The sequence below is a fragment of the Ruditapes philippinarum genome, unplaced genomic scaffold (assembly GCF_026571515.1).
Source record: "Ruditapes philippinarum isolate M1 unplaced genomic scaffold, ASM2657151v2 ctg13659_1_1_1_1, whole genome shotgun sequence".
Lineage (NCBI taxonomy): Eukaryota > Metazoa > Mollusca > Bivalvia > Venerida > Veneridae > Ruditapes > Ruditapes philippinarum.
The window spans coordinates 4,356-23,905 of record NW_026859248.1 but is presented as its reverse complement, the minus strand read 5'-3'; the positions used below and the strand labels follow the sequence as shown (position 1 = coordinate 23,905).

The window sequence follows — 19,550 nt, the reverse complement described above, 5'->3', positions numbered from 1 at the left end:
GTATTGAACTAGAAAATAATCATTGCAGTAACGTATGGTTGTCTCAATTTGGACTTTTTAATGTCACTCGTATATTATTGGAATTTAGTATTAAGACTCATTTTGAATGCCATTTAAAAAGTTTTCAAATGTTAAGAAGATAATTTTAGTAGATTTTGAAGGTAATGATCAATAACTAAAAGCCTATACAGTTTAAGCCAGCTAGTGTATATATTTTTTCTGTGGAATAAAAGTTTATTATATTTCTTTAGTCATCGCTTAAATTTCTTCGAAGTTTTAATGCTAATGAGCGTTAATTTCCAGGTAACAAGTGATAATATAAAAACTGAATTTTCAAACATTCATTACCAGATAACAAGTGGTAATTGCAATACTTAATGTTCAAACTTACAATCCTATATCATGCTTTTATTATGTATCACAATCACTTTATTTCTTTAATCTTATCTAAAATGTTTAAAAAATCAGCTGTCATTTTTAAACTTTGCGACGTAACTTAATGTAACTTAATGTATGATCAATAAAAAACAAATAAAGATTATGGAAAACATTAATCAGCTACGGTTATGAATTTTTTTTTTCAAACAGATGTGGGCAAACATTAAAGGTCATTTCGTTAATAAATATTCCTTTCGGATAACTCATTCGGAATGCATCGCCGAAATTAGACTGGTCCCCTGCGAACTTCTAAAAAGTACATCTTGGATGGGAACCATAATAGGACAGGGAACCAGATTACGCCGAAATATGACGGAAAAGACCAAGAAGATGCGAACTAGAACGGCTATTATCCATAATAATCCGAAGACTGACGGAAAGGGCCGAGTAGTTGCGATTGCTAGAACGGAAGTAACCGAACCGTAGTATCGACCTTGACCCTCAAAAGCAAAACACTGCTGAAGTATCAGTGAAAGAAATGTGAAATGGCAACAAGAGTTGTTGGTGCCACTATTCGGGCAGTCTCGAAGAAAAGGACGATGATCCCGACAAAAGCACCACTTATTTTGGTATGAAATTTCTCAGTTAAACAATGATTTGCATAAAAATGCCATTTGTCACGTTCAAACTCTTGCGTAATAGTCTGATTGTCATTGTGCATGTTTGATGGGTGGGGTATTTATACAAAATTTAGTTAAGACAGTAGATTTTCATTTATGTAATCATTTTCTCGAGATACAGTCCACATTGTAAGCAAAAATATCTACATAAAACTTTGTGACTAAGGCGCACTCCCCTCACCGTCGTATTAAAGCCAGATTTTGGTTACTATACTGGTGCCTCATATTTCCGTGGTACCCATATTTCCAAGGTATCAGGCTTAAACCGGTCCTACTAAACACTGCTAAGGACTGCTAAGGACCGCTAAGGACTGCTAAGGAGCCACAAAGGACTACTAAAGAGGCACAAAGGACCTTAAAATACCTCCTAGGCCATTCTCCTATATTACATGGTATTATTTTTAGTGAAAAAAAATTATAATTTTAAGAAAAATATGATTTTGGTGAAAATTTTATGAGTTGTCGGACCGCTAAGGACTGCTCAGATACACAAAAGACTGCTAGGGAGGCACAAAGGACCTTAAAATGCCTCCTAGGGCATTCTTATAATACAAGGTAGTATGTTTAGTGACAAAAAATGTATAATTTTAAGGAAAAATATCATTTTAGTGATAAAATTTATGTTTTTGAAGAGTTGTCGGACCGCTAAGGACTGCTCAGGTGCACTAACAACTGCTAGGGAGGCACAAAGGACCTTCAAATCCCTCCTAGAACATTCTTATAATATATGGTAGTAAGTTAATAGACAAAAATGTATTATTGTAAGAAAAAAATATAATTTTGGTGATAGAATTTATGCTTTCGATGAGTTGCCGGATCGCTAAGGACTGCTCAGGTGCGAAAAGGACTGCTAGGGACCTTAAAATATTTCCTAAGGAGGCACAAAGGACCTTAAAATACCTGTAAGGGCATTCTTATAATACATGGTAGTATGTTTAGTGATAAAAAATGTATAATTTTAAGGAAAAATATCATTATAGTGATAAAATTCATGTTTTTGAAGAGTTGTCGGACCGCTAAGGACTGCTCAGGTGCACTAACAACTGCTAGGGAGGCACAAAGGACCTTCAAATCCCTCCTAGAACATTATTATAATATATGGGTAGTAAGTTAATAGACAAAAATGTATTATTGTAAGAAAAAAATATAATTTTGGTGATAGAATTTATGTTTTTGATGAGTTGCAGGACCGCTTAGGACTGCTAGGGAAGTACAAAGAATCTTAAAATACCTCCTAGGGGCACAAAGGACTGCTAGGGAGGCACAAAGGACATTTAAATACCTCCTAGGGCATTCTTATAATATATGGTAGTATGTTTAGTGAGAAAAAATGTATAATTTTAAAAAAAATATAATTTTGGTGATAGAATTTATGCTTTCAATGAGTTGCCGGACCGCTAAGGACTGCTCAGGTGCACTAACAACTGCTAGGGAGGCACAAAGGACCTTAAATTACTTCCTAAGGCATTTTTATATTATATTGTAGTAAGTTAATAGATAAAAAATGTATTATTTAAAGAAAAAATATAATTTTGGTGATAGAATTTATGTTTTCGATGAATTGGAGGACCGCTAAGGACTGCTAGGGAGGTACAAAGAATCTTAAAATACCTCCTAGGGGCACAAAGGACTGCTAGGGAGGCACAAAGGACATTTAAATATCTCCTAGGGCATTCTTATAATATATGGTAGTATGTTTAGTGAGAAAAAATGTATTATTTTAAGAAAAAATATAATTTTGGTGATAGAATTTATGTTTTTGATGAGTTGCCAGACCGCTAAAGACTGCTCAGGTACACAAAAGACTATAAGCGAGGCCCAAAGGACCTTAAAATCACTCTTAGAACATTCTTATAATATATGGTAGTATGCTTAGTGACAAAAAATGTATTATTTTAAGAAAAAATTTAATTTTCGTGATAGAATTTATGTTTTTGATGAGTTGCTGGACTGCTAAGGAGAGCTCAGGTGCGCAAAGGACTGCTAGGGAGGCACAAAGGACCTTAAATTACTTCCTAGGGCATTTTTATATTATATGGTAGTATGTTTAGTGAGAAAAAAGGTATAATTTTAAGAAAAAATATAATTGTGGTGATAGATTTTATGTTTTCGATGAGTTGCCAGACCGCTAAGGACTGCTCATGTGCGCAAAGAACTGCTGGGGAGGCACAAAGGACCTTTAACTACTTCCTAGGGCATTCTTATAATATATGGTAGTATGTTTAGTGAGAAAAAAGGTATAATTTTAAGAAAAAATATAATTGTGGTGATAGATTTTATGTTTTCGATGAGTTGCCAGACTGCTAAGGACTGCTCATGTGCGCAAAGAACTGCTGGGGAGGCACAAGGACCTTAAACTACTTCCTAGGGCATTCTTATAATATATGGTAGTATGTTTAGTGAGGAAAAATGTATAATTTGAAGAAAAAATATAATTGTGGTGATAGATTTTATGTTTTCGATGAGTTGCCAGACCGCTAAGGACTGCTCATGTGCGCAAAGAACTGCTAGGGAGGCACAAAGGACCTTAAATTACTTCCTAGGGCATTCTTATAATATATGGTAGTATGTTTAGTGAGAAAAAAGGTATAATTTTAAGAAAAAATATAATTGTGGTGATAGAATTTATGTTTTCGATGAGTTGCCAGACCGCTAAGGACTGCTCATGTGCGCAAAGAACTGCTAGGGAGGCACAAAGGACCTTTAGTTACTTCCTAGGGCATTATTATAATATATTGTAGTAGGTTTATAGATAAAAAATGTAATATTTTAAGATAAAAAATAATTTTGGTGATAGAATTTATGTTTTCGATGAATTGGAGGACGGCTAAGGGGCACAAAGGACTGCTAGGGAGGCACAAAAGACCTTAAATTAATAAGTATTTGAGTATAGTAATTCTATTTAATTTTGTTTAGTGATCTTTCTATTTTTATGTATTTTGGTGTTGATTATTATGTTTTGGATGAGTAACAGGACTGCATAGGATGTGAAAATTGACTAGGTCTTTAAGTAAATGCTCTTATGTTAAGTGGTAGGATACATATATAGAGGATATTGAATGAGTGTAGTTTAATACTAAATTTATTGAAAGAGTTGAATAAAATCATATTATGCGAGCTGTGGCGAGCATAATACTGTTTTATTCAATGAGTTCAATATTAATTTAGAATTGAATCTACACAAATATAATATTCTATTTATCACATATACAAAATAAGAACAGTGAACTGTTAAAATGAGTAATTCTACAATGATGCGCCGATAGTGTAACGCTATGTTTATATATAGCGCAAATGACGTCATGTCAAAGTGTTATTACACTAGTGTAATATCGTTTTTATTAAATGGCTTTATTACTCTCCTGCGCCGGGGTTTATGTGATAAAAATATATATATATAAATATTTTTTTTTAAGGAACTGAAGTGGACAGATGTAACAGAAATGAGCAAATGATTCTTTTTACAATAACACTAAACTTATCTTGTTCTTATGTTGTATGATATGGAAGTAGTTAGCTTTGCAACTGTACATAGAAATATTTCACACTAAAATTAAATAGAATAATCATAACAGAATGATAAATCTTATCAGGCTATATATTCACAGAAAACTATTAAAGTAGGATATATAGAATGTTGAAGTGACATTGTGGTTAAAATTAATCAATGGTTAAAACATAGATTCTTTAAGATCATTCTTTTTACTTCAATAAAAAACAAATCATCTATCCCAGCCCCTCATAAAACAGTGGGATAAGGATCCTAACTATATACATACAGATGGGGCTGGCACATTATTGGAAGTTAACAAGCTGTATATTGGGAGCTGTGTATTGTATATTGGGATGTGTGATATATTACAAACCAGTGGGGGTGCCAATATAGGGTGGTATACTTCAAAACAGTGGGAGGGACTTTCTGTTAGAGAATGCCTATTAAGTAGGCTGTAGATCAATAAAGTCTAAGGATCTATTGAACATCATTTTTTTATTGGCCAAATATATAGTCAATGAAAAAAAAAAAACCCAAAAAACAAATATATTTCACCACCCTGAATAAAGTATTTGTCTCCATATTCCAGCACATTGTCATATCACTTGACCAATATAATTATTATAAGAAATGGAAGAAGATCATAAGAAAAAGGATTTTAATATATGGTTATGACCCCAGTAATGAAAAAGTGATAATAATTAAAATTTGTTTGTAAACAAAGTCCTAAACAAATATTTTGACTCTATAAATTTAAATGAATGATCAGCTGTCCATTTATACTGAAACATTAACATAGAGAACTATCAATACTGGGAAATAATGAACTTATAACACTGAATCATAATAACATCTTCATATAATAATGTTACTGACGTTTCACATAAATAAAAATAAAATTTCATCAATTGGTAGTAATAAATTACAACAATTTAAAAGCAGATCTGTAAATTTTTTAATGAAAATTTTTATTTGTTGGTATTTACTATTTTAGTAAATAGAAATTCAAGCTTATGACAACTTATAATTTACTTCAGCCTGTATAATATCTATTTAAAACATAAATCTGATTATATCACTATATTATATTGTTTTGTAAATATATATAGAAAGTTACTGTCTGTATGATAATTTTCTTTAACACAATGGTAAAACATTATCTGGAAATAAAGAATCTTCCTTTCATTATCAATGTTCTTATTTAATTCAGAACAGTTCATTCAAATGTCTATGCAACTTTTCATTTTGAAATACAAAAAGAAAGGAACTCCTTGATCAAGGAGCTTGATTCTATGTATTTTTGCTGAAATTTGTTCTATTTGTTTACATTAATTGAACATTATGTACTATTTAAAGCAAATAAAGCTATTATCATTATATTAAAACCAAAATCCCAGGGACTATGAGATTTGAACATCTAGTGTAACATTTCCCCCAAAAATGTAACAAACGCCTCCCTGCGGCGTGTAATTTCTGGGTTTTCGAACAAAAAAGGATTAGAAAGTCATATAATTTTTGATGTTTTTTTTTAGGAAATGTGTTTGCATATTTGATTTAAGAATGATTTGGTGTTTGTATCTTGTTTTAAGATTGACAATTTGCAGAATATTCATCCAAATAGTTATCCTTTCTGTGATATTTAAATAACTTTATTATTTGACATAGATAGTCCATTTACTGTGCAGAAGGGACAATTTGTTCAGCCAATATACACATTTTCAACATACATGTATATGAAAAAATGCGATCGATTCATAATGATATGTGTTTGTATATATATTCTTTTTATATGTGCTTGTACATTTATATGTAAAGTCAGGATCTGTGTTCATGTATATAGATGTTTTGATATGTGTTTAAGACTGGCTTTATTATTGATATGTGCTTAAACATTAATATGTATACTTGCATTATTGTCAGGGTATGTCTTTGTATATAGTAGTTATGGTATTTTAAGGTCCTTTGTGCCTCCTTAGGAAATATTTTAAGGTCCCTAGCTGTCCTTTCGCACCTGAGCAGTCCTTAGCGGTCCTGCAACTCATCAAAAGCATAAATTCTATCACCAAAATTATATTTTTTTCTTACAATAATACATTTTTGTCTATTAACTTACTACCGTATATTATAAAAATGTTCTAGGAGGGATTTGAAGGTCCTTTGTGCCTCCCTAGCAGTTGTTAGTGCACCTGAGCAGTTCTTAGTGGTCCGACAACTCTTAAAAAACATGAATTTTAATTTTTATCACTAAAATGATATTTTTCCTTAAAATTATACATTTTTTGTCACTAAACATACTACCATGAATTATAAGAATGCCCCAACAGTTATTTTAAGGTCCTTTGTGCCTCCCTAGGAAATATTTATAGGTCTTTGTGCCTGCCTAGCAGTCCTTTTCGCACCTGAGCAGTCCTTAGGGGTCCGGCAACTCATCGAAAGCATAAATTCTATCACCAAAATTATATTTTTTCTTACAATAATACATTTTTGTCTATTAACTTACTACCATATATTATAAGAATGTTCTAGGAGGGATTTGAAGGTCCTTTGTGCCTCCCTAGCAGTTGTTAGTGCACCTGAGCAGTCCTTAGCGGTCCGACAACTCTTCAAAAACATGAATTTTATCACTATAATGATATTTTTCCTTAAAATTATACTTTTTTTGTCACTAAACATACTACCATGAATTATAAGAATGCCCTAACAGTTATTTTAAGGTCCTTTGTGCCTCCCTAGGAAATATTTATAGGTCTTTGTGCCTGCCTAGCAGTCCTTTTCGCACCTGAGCAGTCCTAAGCGGTCCGGCAACTCATCGAAAGCATAAATTCTATCACCAAAATTATATTTTTTTCTTACAATAATACATTTTTGTCTATTAACTTACTACCATATATTATAAGAATGTTCTAGGAGGGATTTGAAGGTCCTTTGTGCCTCCCTAGCAGTTGTTAGTGCACCTGAGCAGTCCTTAGCGGTCCGACAACTCTTCAAAAACATAAATTTTATCACTAAAATGATATTTTTTCTTAAAATAATACATTTTTTGTCACTAAACATACTACCTTGTATTATAAGAATGCCCTTACAGGTATTTTAAGGTCCTTTGTGCCTCCTTAGGAAATATTTTAAGGTCCCTAGCAGTCCTTTTCGCACCTGAGCAGTCCTTAGCGGTCCTGCAACTCATCGAAAGCATAAATTCTATCACCAAAATTATATTTTTTTCTTACAATAATACATTTTTGTCTATTAACTTACTACCATATATTATAAGAATGTTCTAGGAGGGATTTGAAGGTCCTTTGTGCCTCCCTAGCAGTTGTTAGTGCACCTGAGCAGTCCTTAGCGGTCCGACAACTCTTCAAAAACATGAATTTTATCACTATAATGATATTTTTCCTTAAAATTATACATTTTTTATCACTAAACATACTACCATGTATTATAAGAATGCCCTTACAGGTTTTTTAAGGTCCTTTGTGCCTCCTTAGGAAATATTTTAAGGTCCCTAGCAGTCCTTTTCGCACCTGAGCAGTCCTTAGCGGTCCGGCAACTCATCGAAAGCATAAATTCTATCACCAAAATTATATTTTTTCTTACAATAATACATTTTTGTCTATTAACTTACTACCATATATTATAAGAATATTCTAGGAGGGATTTGAAGGTTTTTGTGCCTCCCTAGCAGTTGTTAGTGCACCTGAGCAGTCCTTAGCGGTCCGACAACTCTTCAAAAACATGAATTTTATCACTATTATGATATTTTTCCTTAAAATTATACATTTTTTATCACTAAACATACTACCATGTATTATAAGAATGCCCTTACAGGTTTTTTAAGGTCCTTTGTGCCTCCTTAGGAAATATTTTAAGGTCCCTAGCAGTCCTTTTCGCACCTGAGCAGTCCTTAGCGGTCCGGCAACTCATCGAAAGCATAAATTCTATCACCAAAATTATATTTTTTTCTTACAATAATACATTTTTGTCTATTAACTTACTACCATATATTATAAGAATGTTCTAGGAGGGATTTGAAGGTCCTTTGTGCCTCCCTAGCAGTTGTTAGTGCACCTGAGCAGTCCTTAGCAGTCCGACAACTCTTCAAAAACATGAATTTTATCACTATAATGATATTTTTCCTTAAAATTATACATTTTTTGTCACTAAACATACTACCATGAAGTATAAGAATGCCCCAACAGTTATTTTAAGGTCCTTTGTGCCTCCCTAGGAAATATTTATAGGTCTTTGTGCCTGCCTAGCAGTCCTTTTCGCACCTGAGCAGTCCTAAGCGGTCCGGCAACTCATCGAAAGCATAAATTCTATCACCAAAATTATATTTTTTTCTTACAATAATACATTTTTGTCTATTAACTTACTACCATATATTATAAGAATGTTCTAGGAGGGATTTGAAGGTCCTTTGTGCCTCCCTAGCAGTTGTTAGTGCACCTGAGCAGTCCTTAGCGGTCCGACAACTCTTCAAAAACATAAATTTTATCACTAAAATGATATTTTTCCTTAAAATTATACATTTTTTGTCACTAAACATACTACCTTGTATTATAAAAATGCCCTAGGAGGTATTTAAAGTCCTTTGTGCCTCCCTAGCAGTCTTTTGTGTATCTGAGCAGTCCTTAGCGGTCCGACAACTCATAAAATTTTCACCAAAATCATATTTTTTCTTAAAATTATATTTTTTTTTTCACTAAAAATAATACCATGTTATATAAGAATGGCCTAGGAGGTATTTTAAGGTCCTTTGTGCCTCTTTAGTAGTCCTTTGTGGCTCCTTAGCAGTCCTTAGCAGTCCTTAGCGGTCCTTAGCAGTCCTTAGCAGTGTTTAGTAGGACATGGCTTAAACAGTCGAAAGTGCCTCCTTGACTTAATGAACCTGCCAGTAGTTTTACTTTTACTATTTTATTGTATTTTTATGGAAATGTAACATATAGAACTAAAAATAAATATTTTATTCAGATTAAGAGCAAAGTTATTTAATATTTTACCATTTTTCTTTTAGATTTTATACCTTTAAAAAAAATCTTTTTTGTTACACAATCATTGAGGTATTTGATAAATGCCAAAGAGAAAATGGCCCCTTTCAGATGAGCCTAGGTATAGGTGTACAAATAAATAAAGTTTACTATTGGTTTTGCTTTTGAAACTGTTAAAATGTAATTGCCTTGGAAATATGAGAACACAAATTTACTCACAAGGCAGCAGATGGGTGTTAATTACAATGTTGTATACTGTGCTCCTCTTAGTTCACGGTACTTAACACTTTAAAGCAGTAAAGAACACAAACAATAAACTTACAATACAAAAACTGTCATAAACTGTATCATTTAGTCATTTTTCTGCTATATGACACAAGGAAACAACAATATATTCAATCAAAATTAGTTTTAATTTTTCAGATGTAAACCATGTGTCGGCCATTTTGAAAACAGTATGTCATCATTTACCTCGCGGTAATGGTGTTTTATTTCAGTTTTTTCATGTTTCAGTTAAAATTTCTTTAAGTTATTTTGCATAATTTTAAATATTAAAAGTATTTTTACATTGTGACTCAAAATTTATTTTTTCAACAAACAAAAACATTTAGAAAATAATGATTGTTTCAGACGTATGCACAAATTTAATGAACTATTGTTGTTTTTTGCAGAAGTTTATAAAATGTTGTTCAGTTTTACTTAAAAATCTATAGATTTAAATTATTTTGCAAAAAAACTTTGTTGTTATGGTGTTTGAATAAAATATGTCAATTCTGACCAATTTTAACACTAGTAACATGAAAATATGCCATTACCGTGAGATAAATGATGACGCGGAATTAGTGATGTTGAGTATATACATAATTGCTTACATGCAAACATTAAATGGAATAAACTATGATGCAATTAACATGTCTATCCTACAATATTCACTGTGTTTTCCAGAATTTTATCCTCTTAACTTTTGTTGTTTGTATTAAACATTTAAGTACCACGGAAATATGAGGCACCAGTATACGACGTTAGCTTAAGGTCTTAAGCGTACCCGTTTATATACTATGACATGACGTGAATGCTGAAGATGACCCCGTAGGGAAAGTCCACCAATAATTATAATCGTGCCAGGAATCTGACATGCTTGTATTTATTCATCGAACATGCCATGAAGTAAAGTGAAGCATACCTTGATAAAACTATATATAATCTGTTGATAAGCCAAGGATGGACAAATAAAAATCTTATTACGAACATAAACTACCTAATAGTTTCCGACAGGTAAAAATTTCGGCACTTGGCCGCCATACTGCCAAAATGTTTGACCACGTGATTACGAGATTGACCTTTATGAACCCATGTGCCTCCAATATTTTTATAAATTATCCCCGTACTGCCTCTTTCCGATCAGCTAACAGATTTTTCTACAATAACTGACACTGAAATTATATTAAAAGAAATTCTCTTTCAATTCTGCAAATATTATCATTTTAGCTAATAAATGCACCAACTTTTTAAAATTTTACCTGAATTATTATTATGAATCGAGGACAAATCATTACTGACCCATTTTCCTGTTCTTCAAAATTTCACAACCACTTTTCAATCAGTTAACAAAATATAAACTGTACCACATAAAAATTGTCATACAATGTTAAAATATAATCAGTTATGTATTATGGAGAAATTTTGACAAACTCAACTTCAGATAAATGGTAATAAACAATTTTAACCTAATTATAATGCCATTTTTTAATCTTGATATCTATTTGCAGTGGTAAAGCTGTCACAATTGGGGTATGGATGTACATTTTAATTTGCATAACAGAAAAAGCATGTTCTCGAGAAATTTTTAGGATCTTAAGGTCTATATGACACCATTCTAGTGAATGCTTACTGAAAAGTTATCAAAGATAATGTTTTTCCTTGTTTAAGTGACTGTTACTTTACTGATGTATTACCTTTCAATTAAGAATTGTATGGTAAAATATGTACATATTAAAATTATAGCTTTTGAAGTGCAGTATATATTATGACTTCAAGATATTGAAACAGTTGTCCAACTTAATATCCATTTCAGCAGACTGACAAAAAACTGAGTCTGTAAATCAATTATTTTTAGAAAAGTATTGCGATTTGTAACTGGCTAAATAAAGGATTAGTGGAAAACACACATTTCACATATTTTGAACTAAAATGCTAGCATTTTCTTTTTTATCGCCATAATTGACATTGCTGCTAATAAATGTAGTCAAGGTAAATGCAAGATGTGCTTACAGTTTGGTTACATGACAAATAAGGTCAAAAAATAAAAAAATTCTAGGGATGATTGAAAAGTGGTTGTGATTGAAAACTGGCAGTATGTGGATACTTTTTTTAAAGATATTGAAAAGGGTGATTTACTGACTTTTATATTCAATAAAATCATATTTATGTGCTAAAAAATTAATGAAAATAAATAAAAACATTATCTTGAATAAAAATATCGAAATCATGTCAACAAAATGTTCTAAATATAGTACACGACTCTATTCAAATCTGTTCCCGCGAATGACGTCATACGAGGTCTCACGTGGCACCTGAATGTCATGGCCGACTACAAATTGATGTTTTACAGTTAAATAGGCAATTTTAATGACAGTATTAATATTTTGATACTTTAATTGGTATAGAACGATATTAAAATAATTGTTTTATCGTAAAATGCACAAGAATTGATTGGGTCAAGTGTATTTGCAAGTGAAAAACAAGAATTAATCAACTTATGTTATTCTGGTTAGGTTTCATAACGGGTCTAATCCAAAACTTTAATGCCGCATCAGATGAAAAACAAAAATGTTAAATAGCGGCGTATAAAGTTTTGGAAGCCAGAACTACTACGACGTACCCTCACAGATACATTATAATTTCCTTGAAAACATGGTTTTAGAAGTATATGAAATCTTCAAACAAGTATCAATAATAAAAATATCTTGGACTATTTTACACGGTGTCTGGCCTTTACACATCCTGGACATTTTACACGTCCTGGACGTTTCAGCCTTTTTCACATACATGCCCTCAACTAGGGCTGGGGCGAGTATCAAAGTACTCGGATAATCACAATGCGAAAAGAAAATCAAGTACGAATATCCGTCAGTCCAGAGATCGTGGATTGCAATTTTATTTGTTTATTTACATTCACTGTTTCTCACACTTTAAAAGTAAAAAAAAAAAAAATTGAGTATGAATTATGCAATGTGTACCTAAATAAATTTGCCGATTAAAGACAGGAAGCAAACAAACTAGTGCCTTGATGCTGAGCTAGAAAGGCGTTAGTTTTCGAAAATGGAATCACTATCTTTATTGAACACTATGTTTTTACATGAAAATAAATATCCCTATATATAGATTGATAATATCATGACATTTATAGATGGTTATATTTTTAATTATTCAAAATTTGCAACACTTAAGTTGATAATTACGTCAGTGTGACATTACACATCCTGTCTGCAATAATGGCTGTAAAGGAGTCATGCCAATATAAAATTTAACCAGCAAAATTTACTTCCAATATTTGGAAATACTTTAGTATTTCAATTGAAAAAAAGAAAAAAGCGGTTTGTAAAACATGCCATAGCGAATTGAATTATACTGGTGGTGCAACAAACTTGTCGTAAGATACTCATGCAAGGAATAAAAACAAAAACCTAGTACATTTGAATATGTGTTTAACGTTAAGTATTGAACAAATGTTCATGTTTGTATGGGTCTCTTGATAACAAAAGAGTCATGGTTTAATTAAGACCCCTAAGGGTCTATCTATCTATCCATCCATCTTCCATTTATGTCAAACCCCTTGCGGGGACGTAGACATGACTATAGACTAGTCAATTCAGAGAAAGCTATGAGATACAAAGGAATCCGGGAACCATACCCTAGCTCTTATTGAATAGACCCCTTGGTTCTTTTACATGCCCAGTGTATAGCACTTATACATGCGAGGATTACCTGGATTTCTTACCAGTACACCTCTAGTTAGGCAGGATACACTGAAAGTGTCTCTGAAATATCCCAAGGGTGTTACTCAGGATCGAACCCGGGACCTTAGGAGTGACAGCCAGTGGTCTAACCAACTGAGCTATTGCGCCACCTATCAAGGTGAAGGTCACCATTATTAAAAATAGAAGAATGGTTTCTACAGGTGTTGCGATTCATCGATGCATCGATACACCGCGATCTGCCCAGTCCTCGATGTATGCATCGTAATGAATTTATAAATTCCAATATATCAGGATGCAATACATATTTCACCACCCGATGCATCGATATAGCGGGAAAGTATCGCAATACACTAATAGTTATGGTATAATGAAAAATACCTTTAATCCTTTAAGTAAAAAGTAAAAATCCTTAAGTAATAAGTAATGTAAATTGCTGAAAGATCAAAACTTGAACAGAAGTTATAATAACAAGGTTTTGTTATTGTAATAGTTTTATATTACATTATTCGTAATTATACTGTGAACAAATGACCAAGTTTTATAAAGATAAAGTCTGAAAGTCAGTATTGTGATACGTATTGCATCGAAACATAAGAATCGCAATATGCATCGCATTTAATCAAAGTATGCAATACATATCGTGAATCGCATCGTTTTGAAATACAAGTATCGTGACATGTATTGTGACAGAAAAAAATGGCAATGCACAGTCCTAATGGTTTCCGGACAATAACTAGAGTTAGAATGAGATATTGTAATCAGACTTTGTGTAGTCTAGAGAAAGCTTATATGAAGACCATGGTTAATATTGCATTTGGACCCCCTGGGTTCAAGGTCACCGTTATTGTTATTGTTTCCGTACAATAACTTGAATTAGGAATGTGATATAGTAATCAAACTTAGTGTATAGCAAGCATATATGAAGACCCTGTTTGGTATTGCATTTGGACTGCCTGGGGTCAAGGTTAAGGTCACCATTACTAAAAATAGAAAAATGGTGTCTAGACAATAACTAGAGTTAGGAATCAAACTTGGTGTATAGGAAGCTTATATGAAGACCCCGGTTGGGATTTCAATTAATTGAAATAATTCTTTGTACAAAGTTTATACTTCATTTACTATATAATATGTTGAGTTCAAATTTTTCTTCAGACCACTTATTTTTCAAAAAGTCAAAGACGTTTGTTGGGGGTATTAATCACCTTCAGTGATAGGTCTAGTTTTTAGTAGTTTTGGTATATTTGGGCAATATTTGGGCATTTCGTGCTGCCCGCTTACACTCCTACTTGGCGTGGTTGTTGGTCATATTAACTAGTAAATATCCTCTGTATATTTTGAGGATCTTAAGTCAAAGGTCAAGGTACAGAATTACAATTTGTAGGTACTTGAGTTATGTTTGGTTCTTGTCTTTGTCTTAAATGTTGTTAAAATCACATGGTTAACAGAACAAATGTTTTCTGAATAATTAATTATTGTGTCATAAAATAGCTGACATAAACAGTATCTATTAGTATTATGCTGATAGATTATTTAATAGTGAACCTAGAAATTTTTTTTTAATAGCCGGCAAAGTTTACCTGTGCTGACTTTTAACCGTCTCTCTCGAGGATATAACTCGGGCTGTTGTGCTGGAGTATGTGGTATCTATCTTAATAATTTAAGACTCTTTACTGACTATAGTATCATTTAAAAAGCCTTAAAGACTCAGTCTCTACAATCAGACCTGTATGTTGCATGTAAGTTGAGGAGACTGGCTGATGCATTGGTCTGATGCATTTCCATCAAGACAAATGTCATATTCTTAGAACTACCCAGAAAAAAAATCTAGTAATATCAATTCACATAAACTCTATAATCATAACTGAGAAATCTAGCTTTAAATTAGTTTTCAGAAAATTTGACTACTGTTAACGGCCAGAGACAGAAAGATATTGTATGTTGCATCCAGCATCATTGACTTTTTTTTACCTTACTTCTTGTTTTCACTTTCATTCTTTTTTATGTTTATCAATTAATAAATTATAAAAAAGCTCTACATTTGTTGTTTGACCAACATTAATATTAATGTATCAAAGTGCAGGGCTTTGAGCAATTAGATTTACTGCTGGGTTGCTACAAAAAACAGATGGTTTAAATTTATATAAGCATCTTGTTCATTAAGTTGTAGAATATCAATATCCTTATATTTACTTTATTACAGACTAATTCTGCTGTTAAAAAAGTGAAAGAATTGATGTTAGAGAAACCAAACATGGTGAGTGTATTTATAATCTTTATTTCTTGCATATCAGACAGGAGTTTCTACTATTTACACCAGTGGTAGAAAAATCCATATTACACCCCTCTCCCTGTAGAATTGAAGTAATTCCTGTGTCTCTTTAATAATTGAATTTAGGGATTAGGTTCCGAATGTCATTTTGCCATTGTGATTCGTATGTTACCCTAAGAAAAAAAAATATGCTAAATGGAATTCTAGTTTCTGTAATTTCTTATGATTTATATGTAATACATGTATGCAAGAAAAAAAATCAAACACAGGCTGTCAATACAGCCAGGAATATCTAAGTTCTAACGCTTGCTTAACTGTTAAGTTGAACTCTGCGTAGCCTCATAAGAGGAGTAAAAAGATACCCGTGAGCTAGATACAGTGCTCTGAACTGTACTGAAAGCAGGTGTAAGATTCTTATAATATTGTATTGACTTTAGTTATAACATATTGTTATATAATTGTAAGGTGTAGAAATTCCTTTTTCAAACTTCTTGTGTTAATAGATCTTAAATTTGCACAATGTTTTGGTCAGTTTTATTGATAAAATCTGGCATGTAATTATCTAAAAGGTTCCATAAAATTGGAGCAAAGTTGCAAAACTCTTTTGCTGTTTATAGAAAAAAATGTGCTCTTTAAAGAGATAATTTATTAAGTATGCCCACTTAGCTCAATTGTTCGAGCATCAAATTTGTTATTCAGGAGTTGCTGGTTTGATCCTTGCACAAGACAGTATCTCTAGTTGACAATTGATCACAGACATTGAGTTTAATGATTATTTGCCTCTCACCACAGCTGTATCAGAAATCATGTGGGCTTAGTGTTGAGAAGTTGATAATTACTGGTCAGTTATCCAGGAAAGCCAGCTAGGTAGACTGACTACAAAGATTCGACCAGAAATGTCAAAATCTGTATAAAAAAACAGATACACAGTTATAATTTATATTGCTGTATATTTACATGAGCCGCGTCACGACAAAACCAACATAATGGGTTTGCGGCCAGCATGGATCCAGACCAGCCAGCGCATACGTGCAGTCTGATCAGGATCCATGCTGTTAGCTTACAAACCCTCAACAAGTAGAGAAACTGACAGCAAACAGCATGGATCCTGATCAGACTGCATGGATGTGCAGGCTGGTCTGGATCCGTGCTGGTTGCAAATCCATTATGTTGGTTTTGTTGTGATGTGGCTCAGTCATGTTTTCCTGAATTACAGGTTGGTTTAAAGATTGGTGTGAAGACTCGAGGATGTAATGGTTTGACATACACTTTAGATTACTGCAATGATAAAGGAAAGTTTGATGAAATAGTGGAGCAAGATGGTAGGTCCAACAGCTTAACTTGTCCATCAGGATTTCTTTATTTTAAATTCTAAACCTTTAAAAGTCAACAGAAATTATTAAAAGTGCCTATCACTGCCTGGATATTCTAGAATCTGACATGGTACCTTTTTTATATTGCAACAATTGATTTTAATTTATTTAATTAATTTTAATTTATGTAATTAATTTTAATTTATGTACCATACAGGATGTTCTTTTGTCCAAATAAAGTTATGAACATACATGTAATTGTTTATAGGTATTGTTTAAATTCATTTTTATTTTTTAAATTCAAGCTTGCCATACAATTTTATATTTTAAAGAATGCTTAGAGAGGCACTGTTTTAAAGAATAAAAAGAGAGGCTTTAAAGGTCTTTCTCAATCAGTAAAGGTTGCTGTATTTCTTTTGCAGTGTGTGTATGACATATGAGCCTTGTCACAACAAAACCATCATAATGGGTTTGCGACCAGCATGGATCCAGACCAGCCTGCGCATCCGCAAACCCTATAACACTTAGAGAAACTGATAGTGAACAGCATGGATCCTGATCAGACTGCTCTGATGTGCAGGCTGGTCTGGATCCATGCTGGTCGCAAACCCATTATGTCGATTTTGTCGTGATGCGGCTCATATATAGTTAAAATGTGACTTACAAACTATATAAAATAAATACATAGAAATTTAGAAATTTCATAGGAATAGATTTATGAAATAGAAGGATGAATGGCAATTCAGGAAGTTTTAAAATCCAACTTGAATTTATTGGTGTAAACTACATTAAAATTTAACTTAATAAATTTGGGGAATGGGGGCGGGGTTACTACACTAGAATTACTTTATCATCACAGGGCTCTAGCTAGGAGAAGTGACTTCTCCGTCAGCTCCTATCGGGGAGGAGTTTGAAGACAATAGAGTGAAGTGAAAAGGTGCTTGGTTGATTTCTGATGTTAATTGTTCTTTACTAGCATTGCAATTCTTATTTATTTTATTCTTATTTTCAGGTGTAAAAGTAGTGATAGATGCAAAAGCACAATTGACTTTATTAGGAACAGAAATGGATTATGTGGAAGATAAACTTTCAGCAGAATTTGTGTTTAATAATCCTAATATAAAAGGAACTTGTGGCTGTGGTGAAAGTTTTAGTGTATGATAAAAGTTAAAAATAGTTATAAATTTAACTTCAAAAGTATTTCTGAAGAAGGGGTTACTGTTATAGTTTGAATGAAGTTAATATGAAATGTGACTGATAAGTGTGTGAATAAGAGTGCAAATGATGGACCTGTTGTTTATTTATAAGTTATTTTATATTTGTCAAGTTGTGCTTCATGAGAATATTTGCCACCACAGAATTTTTCTATATAGTAAGAGTCTCACAGCATGTACATTTCATAAAATGTTGATAGTAGAAGTTAAGCAGGTCAATAATTATATCTCATTTCTATATTGGTATGTCATATAAATAAGGGTTGCAACATTACAATGGAACCAGTACTTCAATGTATTGATTGTTATTAAAAAAAACAATATAGAATTAAAACAGCTACTGTTGAGTTTTGAAATTAGCTGTACAAATTGTTAATCACACTTATTTTTGAATCTGAAAGATTTATAAGTTTATTGAATATTAAAAAAAAAGTTTGACTTTCTTTGAACATTTAAAATAAAATTGTTTGACTTTCCGTAAATTTATATGGTTAAAATGCTTGAAATAAATGATATAAGTTATAGTATGTTTGATAAAATTTAAAAAAAAAAATATTTGTATGTGACCTGGCAGAATGACAATCTGCAACATAACAGTGCAATCTCTAATATGTTGTTGCTAAGGTAATAGCAGCTACGTTACAGTTGTTAAATAATTAAAATTCAACAAGGTATATAATAAAAAACGGGTAATTATTAGGAGTAACTTGACCTATTACACACACTGCTTTGTGACATCCTAGCCTAGTAAAATCAACTTTAATTGAATACAAGTTTCATAAGGATAAGATAAGGATACTTTTATTATAATTGGAAAGTTTTGTGTTTTTAACAGAAAGATATATTTAAATCTTCCGCACCCAGGTATTTAATAGTGATTATTCTTTTGTATTTTGTGTAGATTCATTTTCGAGTTAAGATTTTATGCAGTTTATAATTGCGATTTCCATGGTTTTTCGAAAATAGAGGGAGATAATCACAACTTATATTTTACTTATGTGTGTTTGTCAAGGTTTGGTACACATTGTAGGTTTTTTTTATTGTATAATTGTATGATTACTATTTGAATATCAAAATCTCTTTCATCTGTTTAATAGAAGTATAAGTACATCTTCCAGTGTTTACAAGTTCTCTTTCAATGGAACAATGTCTGCAGCAAAGGCAAATAAAAATATATGTTGTACATTTGTTATGATCTGTTTTTGTGCATTCAATAATTGTGAAATGCATTTGTA

At 32.2% G+C, this 19,550-nt stretch overlaps 1 protein-coding gene across 1 annotated transcript; it reads left to right on the top strand.

The window, feature by feature from the left end:
• The first annotated feature begins 908 nt into the window (after positions 1-908).
• On the top strand, positions 909-18,642 carry LOC132755790 (iron-sulfur cluster assembly 1 homolog, mitochondrial-like). The gene is made up of 4 exons (XM_060746709.1): positions 909-1,007; positions 15,720-15,773; positions 17,005-17,110; positions 18,114-18,642. Exons 1-4 carry the CDS (start codon positions 924-926, stop codon positions 18,260-18,262), a joined length of 393 nt encoding a protein of 130 aa, XP_060602692.1. The 5' UTR covers positions 909-923; the 3' UTR covers positions 18,263-18,642.
• The last annotated feature ends 908 nt before the right edge of the window (positions 18,643-19,550 follow it).